Here is an 8,147-nt window from a genome sequence, read left to right on the forward strand (position 1 = left end):
CTCCCCACGTCCACTTCGGGGGCCGCGGTTCTTTCCCAGGCTTCGCCCTCGCGCGCAGCCCTGCCACCCCGCCGCCAGGGGGCACTCGCGGGAATCCCGGCGGGTCTGCGCGCCACGTGTCCCGGAAACGCGCTGGGCGCCGGCGTCACGAGGCATCGCGAGGCCCCACGAGACCCGGCGAGGTGGGCCGCAACCTGAGCTCGTGGGCATGCGCGTGGCAGCACAGGTCTCTTAGGGAGGCCGGGCCGCAGGAGAGACTGAGAGGGGCCCGGCGGGCTGCGCGAGCGCGGTGGTGTGGCCCTGCCCACCTTCCTGACTCGACATGCTGCCCTGGAACCCCCGGCGGTGGGGCGCGGGTGAAGAGCAGGCGCCCATGGAACGATGCCCCTCGGCGGGCAGCGGCCTCTTCCAGGCCTGGGACTCCGGAGAGGAAGCCCTGGTGGAGCCAGGAACAGTCACAGAGGGCAGGTGAGGGGCTCGGCCGACGGCACTTGGGGGGAACCCAACAGGGGCCCACAGTATGAGGAAATCTCAGTTGTCCCTACTGAATAATGGGTATGATCCGTCTCCCCCCACCGGGCACCCTGGGCTCTGCCTTGGAGATATTCAGACTTGGAGTGGGGGCGGTGGCTGGGGGAGGCTGTGACCGGAGCATCTCAGTACCCCTCTCCCCGCGCCCCCAGCCCTCAGCCCTGGCCTCGAAGGCTTTCCTGGACTCGGAAAGAGCAGCTGCGGCCTCGGCTCCTCCCAGGCCTGGCTGCCAAGCATTCCCCGGGAACTCCAGGTAGGTACAGGGTCCTGCCATTTTACCCCCAAGACCCTTTTACTGATTCCTGAGCCTGTTTTAATCGCTTCATCTCCTGCTCTCTCCCCTCCCCGCCCCAGTTCCTTTCTCCCCTCAGAGGACTTGGGGGGTGGCACCATCAGAGATGACCCTGCTAGCGCCCTGGGACCCCAACTATGAGGCTACAGCAGGATGTCGGCTGGTGTGGGTGAGTTGGGGGTGCCTGTGACAGCGACCTTGGGTAGGACAGGGATGCCTTGGGAGGGGCTGAAGGGCCAGGAATCTTTCCTGTCCTTCCCTCTACAGGGACCCAGCCGTGCATCTGGCATCTCCTTCTCAGGCCGGACCTTGTACCATCCCTCGTTCTGGCCTCTGTATCAGGCAGCCTCATGCAGGGGCCTCAGGCCCAGTCTAGCAGGACATCGGCATGAAGAGCAAGTGCCCAGGGGTGCAGGTACTGCCCTTGGTCCTCTCAGGCTCCGCAGAGAATCAGTGCAGAGCTTGCCACCCCAGTAGCTTCTCCTCCCCAGGGCTCCCGGTGATGTGCTCTGAAGACGTCTTCTTTTTGGACCCTCTGCTGCCCCGTGGCCAGCGTGTTCCCCTGTACCTGTCTGAGGCCCCTCAGCAGGTGAGCGCTCCTGCTGCCTCGGCCTCACCCCAGCCTTCAGGCATGACTTTCAGGGAGACACTGCCCCTCCTCTCTCCTCAGGTGATGGGCTCTCTGAAGCTGCTGCTCCCACGCCCGATCATGTCCTCCTGGCTCCTCCCCACTCCATCTTCGCGCTGCTCCACTGCTTGGCTCAGTGGGCCAGAGCTGATCGCCCTCACTGGCCTCCTGCAGATGAGCCAGGGGGAACCGAGACCCAGCACCTCAGGGGCTCCCGGGCTCTCTTCTGGCCCCCCAGCCCTTGTCTCTGATCACCCAGCTGCCAGTGATGGCTCAGGCTGTTCTCACTGCGGGGAACCATCTTTCCCTGGGACCCCAGACGCCCAAGGTCCATACCTCTTCCAGTGACAGAATGGGCCCTCTACTTCCCCAGGCAGGTTCTATTGATAATAAAACTGTTGGTTTGCAAACAGGCTCCTCGTGGTAAATAGCAGAGGAGGGGCGCAGAGGCAGGGATGGGTTCTCTTCCTCTACCACAACTTTGGCTGCCCCTCTCTGATTCTTGTTACTCATTCCCCCATGAGGTGGGGAACCTATGGACCTAAGACCTTTCCAGGCTGACCAAGCAGGGAAACTTTAATGAAGAGGGGGAGTGTACAGAATATTACTCTAGACTAGACTGAATATATTGGAAGCAAGGGCTCCCTCAGCTTTGCCAGGCCTGGGAGAAGAAGGATTATCTGAGCACAGAGCTGGAATTGGGAGAAGCAAACTAAGGGAATAGGGAGTAAGGAGGTGTCATCATCTTGGCCGGGGAGGGGGGCGGTGGGGGCACTAGTGTAAGATACCTGGTGCTCTCATCCCTCTTGCGCCGGAGTCCCAGGACTGGCAGACACCTGGCAACCTGCAGGTGCGTGGGGGGAGGGCCAGGTCTGTGTCTTTTGCATCATCGATGTTGTAATCGTCAGGGGCGGGGTGGGGGGCCGAAGCAGACTTGAGAGTCTGGAGTGATGCTGCAGGAACTCTGTGGGGAAACAGGATCAGGGCTTTGGCTCAAGGCTCAGAAGATCTAGAAATGTCTAGGATTCTGGTGGTGGTGGTGTTTTTTAAGGAGAGAAGAGTTCTAGAATTTTCTCCCTTAAAAGAATCCAGCTTCTTGGGAAACCTCCGCCCAAAGATTGGAAGGAGTGGAGTGGGCAGCGGGTCCTAGGGGGCAGCTCGGTGCTTCTGCTGGTCACACGTCCTGGGCACATCTGGACTTCAGAGCCACTCCCATGTGGGGAAGGGGGCTTCGGGGTTGAGAAGGGGTGGGTGGGAAGGCATTCTTAACCTTGCACTTTTTTTTTTCCCTCCCTACACTCCTGTCTGTCCTCTATACTTACTGGTGTCCCGTCGAGGGGAGGCGGGGGTGGGGGTTGGCGGGGAGTTGGGGGTGGGGTGTCTCCTCACCCGGGTCTCCGAGAGGTTCTGGAACTCCAGCCGAGCGTAGCTGTGTGGGCGGGGCCTGGCCCCGGGGGCGTGGCCTCGCACCTCCAGGGGAGGGACCAGATCCAGGTCGACGTAGTTGAGGCCACGGTCTGGGGGCTCCAGGATGGCAGTGCCCATTCCTATGTAGTCCGCGGCCGCATACTCAATGCACATGTATTCCCTGGCTAACTCTGACGGCGGCTGCAAGCAAGGCTGAGCCCCAGCCCGTCCGCAGCCGTCTCTGAGGACGAGAGGAGCGCCTTGGAGCCCGGGTCCAGGCTCCCCAGCCCCGGAGGAAAGAGGCCAGAAACTTGAGGAAAGGGACCGTGGTGCACAGCAGCTCATGGTCACGTATTCAGTGACCCCTCCATCCTGGAGCGGCTGGCGAGGAGCTGCTTTGGTGGAGGCGGGAGGGCCCGGGGGCTCCATCACCACGTAGCCGCCGGCTTGGCCGCCCTTCATGGGCTCGTAGTCACTCCCGGCTCCCATTGTTATGTAGCCCCCGCCCCGCTCCAACCTCACGGGGTTGGAGGCTGCCTCCCCCAGCCTTGCCAGGGTCTTGGTTGCCTGCTCGCTGGTCTCACTCGGGCCATCCCGACGGTTCAGCTCGCTTGTTTGGGCCGCAGAGTCTGGGGTCTCATAAGATTGGGGGACAGAGGGTCTGAAGGCGCCCGTTGGGGGCTTTCTTGGCAGTGGCTCAGCCCTGCCAACAGCACCACTATCCCCGATTCGCTTCATGGCGGCCAGGACGGTCTCGTGAATGCTTTGGGCCACCACGGCGTCGGGCGCCTGTAGCCAGAGCTCCCCGGGACCCGTGGGTGCCGAACGGCCGAGCTCCAGGAAAAAAAAAGAGTCTGCGTGGCCGCAGCGGCGCACGCTGAGCAGGGACAGCCGCAGGGCCGGCGGCGGAGATGCCCCGGTGGCCCCGGAGCCTCTGCCCGCTGGCTTCCGCAGCAGGCTCAGTACCCCGGAACCCAGGCATAGGCAGTAGCCGCCGCTGCCCAGGCCTCGTGCCCGCCCCAACCCCTTGGGTCGCAGAGTCACAGGCCAGACGTCCTGAAACGGAGCGAGGATCCAGGCCCCGGGGTCCTCGGGGGAATTGGGACCTGAAGAAACAATGGGCTGGTCACCGGGACTCCGGGCCGGCAGGTTGGAGACACTGTGCCTCAGGGAATGAAAACCCGAAGGTGTAAACCCTTCAGGTTTGGACTTGACTTCGAAGACCCTGGGGAGGGACAGCCTATGGATAAACCAAATCCACAACCCCCCCCCCCCCCGCCCCGCCCCAACACACACACACTCCACCAGCCGCATCTCCCGCGGCGCGGGGCTGGGGCCTCACCGGCGGCGGCGCGCGCCTCGAGCAGGGCGCTGTACCACGCCTGCTGCTCCGCCTCGCTGGCCGCCGCCACGCCCAGGCTGCGGTCGCGCGTGTACAGGACGATCAGGTGGCGCTGGCGCGCGTCCATGCGCTTGCTGATGGTGCAGGCGCCCCCCAGGCTCACGCTGAACTTGGGCGGCGTTCGGCCGGCGCGGAACTTCTTCTCGCTCTCGTAACATTCGAGGCGCGGCGGGTCGGCGCGGAGCACAAAAAAGCGGCGGCGCTGGGACTTCTGCTTCCTCAGGTGGCCGCAGAGCCGCACGTCAGCCGGGCAGACCCAGAGCCGCGGCGGACCCAGAGCCACGGCGGCCGACTGGGCCTCCGGGGTAGTCGTGGGGTCTCCGGGCTTCATTCTTGCCCAAAGCAATCAGGTGGCCGGAGCAAGGGGCTGGGATGGCTGGGGAGGGGCTGGCAGAGGCGGGGTAGAAAGAGCGGTCCCCGGGGATGGGGGCGGCGTCTTGATCCGCCTGGAAACTCCGCGTCTCTCTCCTGCTCCCAACTTCGTTTGGCCCCTCGCTGCGCGCAGCGTGTGCCCCAGTGGCGCCGGGTGGCCTGAGACACCCGGGGCTCTGACGGCCTCCTCGCCTCTCCCCTCCCTCCTAGCGGGGATCGCGCCGAAGTCCCCACCCCCCGAGGTTAACCCTCGCGCGCCCCGGCGGTGGGAGTGGAGTTTGAGTCGGGAAGTCCAGGAGAGGCGGCCTGTGCCTCACCCCACCCCACACCGTGGGACTGGGCTTTCGCAGGAGTGATCTGAGCTGATTGCCAAGAAAGCAGCGAGGGGAGACGCGTGTGCAGGGAGCCACGTCTGTGGTGAACACGCTGGTGGGTCCTGGGGGTGGGCGGACCGCTGAGCCTGGTCATCCTTACAGCGGTGCCCGCCGCTCCCCACTTAGACTCTGGGCACCCGGGTCCCCCGCTTCCCACCCGTGAATGGCTCTGTTCTCTTCCTTCCCATGTAATTCTGGGAGCCAGGGCCGCCGAACTTTGAGCCATCAGGATTTCAGAGGGGCTAGAGGTTTAGTTTCTCTGCGGGGTTAGGGCCGATAGCAGGTGTCTTGGGAGGAGTTAACTTCTGTGTTGGTCTGGTGCGGACCATACCCACCGGGGTTCCAATCACTGAAGGACGACGTAAAGACCCTCTCTCAGGGGCCCTTCCCTCTCGCTGCACTAGTGTCCTCGGCCCCTCCCCGCCATCACTGTTCAAAAGGAAGGCTGCCCAGGCCAGCTGAATACTCTGATTATGTAGACTCGCTGCACTGAGGGAGGTGCCCTGTACCCCTCGCATCCCCCAGACGTTTGAAATGGGGCTGGAATTCAGACATTTTGACAGCCCACTTCTGATCCTTCCAAGGACCACCCGCTCATGTTGGAGGTGATGGCGCTGGTCAGTGCACACTCTATGAGACAAACTGGCAGCTGACACGTGGGTGGGGGTCTTAGAGGACCTTACCATACCACTGTTGTGGGAGGTAGTTTATCTGAAGTAGGGGAGCTTAGGGTTTGGGAGAAGAAGAGGGTGACTGTAGCCCCTATTAAAGGTGGTACCGTCAGGTGAGGAAAGAGCTATAGCAGCAGTACTGAAGCAAAGCCTCATGATTCTTTTCCTCAGGCTAGTCCATGGGCCAAGTAAGCCTGAGCAGGGAGGGCTGGGTTTCCCACCCACGCTCCTCCACTTTCCAGGCGTGGAAGGAAGGGGCTGGTCTATGAGCTGGAATACTGGAGAAGACAATGGTGTAATGTGCAGGGAGGCTAAGATCCTTGAACAGCGTTAAGGGGTGTGTTGAAAGTGTGATGCAGAGTACTACCTGGCATTGTGAGGATGAGCATCTGGCCAGGGGGCAGGCGATGCCCAAGGCCTGCTCCAGGTGCCTCCCTGTGAGCTGCAGCCTCTGCAGCTGCCAGAGAGGTGGTACCTGCAGCTCAGGTGGTACACGGGGGCCAGCTGCAGCCTCCACCTCTGATGGATGTTGTCTAGGGAGAGGCAGGTCTGGTAGATCCTGAAGTGGACATCACAACTGGAAGTATGTTCAAGGTCATGGCCTCCAGTGTGGCCTTGACATATGTGCCACGTGCGAAGTTGCAGGGACACAAAAGACACCTTCAGGCCTCTCCGCTTCCTAGTCCTGGTGCTGCCTCGAGAAGCAGGGCACTCACAGGCCCATGTACCTGCTGTAAGCCTGCCTGGAGCCTTTACTCCCCAGCCTTGATTTGAAGCTACCCCATGGGAGGGTCTCTTCACATCCAGTCCTTCTAATTCCCCACCAACCAGTCCACCTTGCAGCACCCCGGGCCTTGTGAAATCACAGCCGCTGTCAGAGAACAGCTCCAGACCATCTTGTGTCACTGAACCCCTAAATGCTGGGTCAAGACAAAGCAGGAAGTAGCAGGGATAGGAGCATGGGCCCTGGGTGAGCAACCACGGTCCAGTGGGTTGGTCATCAATGCCAGGTGATTTACCCTGCTGGGTACCAGGAAAAGCCCCGAGCCAAACACCTGACCTGATCAGTTGCCCTGGCAACAACACTGCCCTTGATTCTACCCAGGCAAGATTTATTTCCGCTGGTTACCCTGGTAACTCGTCTCACTACCCCCCAGTGACAGGAAGTGACAGAACTTCAGCTCTGCTGGGTGAGAATGCCTCCCCCAACCTGAGGGGGTGCCCCTGTGCATCCAGCTGCCAGGTGCAGGGCAGCTGAGGGATGGACTCCCACATTCCATGTGCCTCCGGAAGACTCACCACGGAGGAGCCTACAGGGGGGAGGCTGGGCTCTGAGGCCCCGGCTCCTTCTCTTCCCTAGGGTTCTTGCTTCCCGTGGAGCGGCATGCGAGGACAGCACCACCCGCGTCCTCCATCCTCTCCCCGCTGCCACGGCTCCCAGGTCCCGATGTAGCAAGAACAGAGAGCTTGGCAGAAGTCATGGGGCCCGGCTCCTGCTTCCTCACCCAGAGAAGCAGCTGCCAGTGACCTGCTGAAGGCTGGGGTCAAGCCAGAGGGCTGTTGCCTGCAGAGCGCGGTCACAGCATTGGCCAGGGGACCATGAGAACTTGGTCAGAAGCCCAGGGGCAGCCTGGGGGAGTCCTTCCAGCCCCGCGGTGTAGGTTCATATTGGCAACCACCAGGCTGGGCCTGCAGGGAGACCCTGGAGGACGGGGCAGGGGGAACACAGCCCAGTCATTATCAGGTCAGGGATTCTTCCATCCTGGCTGCCTCCCTGGAAAGAGGGCACCCAGTGGAGGCAGTGCTAGGGCTGTTCTGCAGTCCTGGGCCCGGCCTGTGCCTGGGGAACTCTTGACTTTTCTCCCCTGGAGTTGGATACTGACCCAGGGTTACTTCTCTGATTGGTCATCCTGCCCTGGCAAGTGAGCTGGCTGGGGTCCATGTCAGACAGAGTGGCCGGGAGGCGTGGACGGGGACTGCAGGGAGGTCCTGGGCCCAGGCACCAAGCAGTTAAGGAAATGCTTCTGGGAAGCAGCAGGAGTGTGGCTGAAACAGTAAGAGGCACTGCGGCTCGTGGTCCTTTAAATCTTACCTCCAAACCTCAGTGTTCTTGGCTGGGAAAGGAGTAAGGGGAGCTGGGGAACAGGAAGAAAAGGCTCCTCCCCCACCCTACCCCCCAGATTTCAGTTTCCCTCCCCTCGCAGGCTCTGACAAAGAGTGACAGAGGAGAGTTGTTGTTTACTCGCTCAGTTGTGTCCTACTCTGCAACCCCATGGACTGTAGCCTGCCAGGCTCCTCTGTCTATGGAATTTCCCAGGCAGGAATACTGGAGTGGGTTGCCATGGAGTACCCAGGGGCAGAAAAGATGGTGGTCCACTCTCAGAGCACCACCAGGAGACGGAAGGAAGGTAGAGGCTAGAGAAAAGGAAGACAGACACAAGATGTGATGAAGATTGAGCCCTGGGGAGGT

The 8,147-nt window shown here is 61.8% G+C and overlaps 2 protein-coding genes across 3 annotated transcripts; one reads left to right on the top strand and one right to left on the bottom strand.

The window, feature by feature from the left end:
- The first annotated feature begins 74 nt into the window (after nucleotides 1-74).
- On the top strand, nucleotides 75-1,843 carry SAP25 (Sin3A associated protein 25). Of its 2 annotated transcripts, XM_065924935.1 has the most exons (6): nucleotides 75-468; nucleotides 684-784; nucleotides 886-992; nucleotides 1,091-1,238; nucleotides 1,315-1,412; nucleotides 1,494-1,843. In XM_065924935.1, the coding sequence occupies exons 1-6, from the start codon at nucleotides 323-325 to the stop codon at nucleotides 1,797-1,799; spliced, it is 906 nt and encodes a 301-aa protein (XP_065781007.1). In that variant the 5' UTR covers nucleotides 75-322; the 3' UTR covers nucleotides 1,800-1,843. The 2 variants fall into 2 exon arrangements, with proteins under 2 accessions (XP_065781007.1, XP_065781006.1); XM_065924934.1 differs by having other exon boundaries at nucleotides 1,315-1,843.
- A 182-nt stretch (nucleotides 1,844-2,025) lies between these two features.
- LOC136158593 (insulin receptor substrate 1-like) lies at nucleotides 2,026-4,738 on the bottom strand. Its single transcript, XM_065920412.1, has 3 exons — nucleotides 4,201-4,738; nucleotides 2,841-3,964; nucleotides 2,026-2,415 (listed from the first exon to the last, which is right to left on the bottom strand). Exons 1-3 carry the CDS (start codon nucleotides 4,589-4,591, stop codon nucleotides 2,356-2,358), a joined length of 1,575 nt encoding a protein of 524 aa, XP_065776484.1. The 5' UTR covers nucleotides 4,592-4,738; the 3' UTR covers nucleotides 2,026-2,355.
- Nucleotides 4,739-8,147: the final 3,409 nt, after the last annotated feature.

The sequence above is a fragment of the Muntiacus reevesi genome, chromosome 2 (assembly GCF_963930625.1).
Source record: "Muntiacus reevesi chromosome 2, mMunRee1.1, whole genome shotgun sequence".
Classification (NCBI taxonomy): Eukaryota; Metazoa; Chordata; class Mammalia; order Artiodactyla; family Cervidae; genus Muntiacus; species Muntiacus reevesi.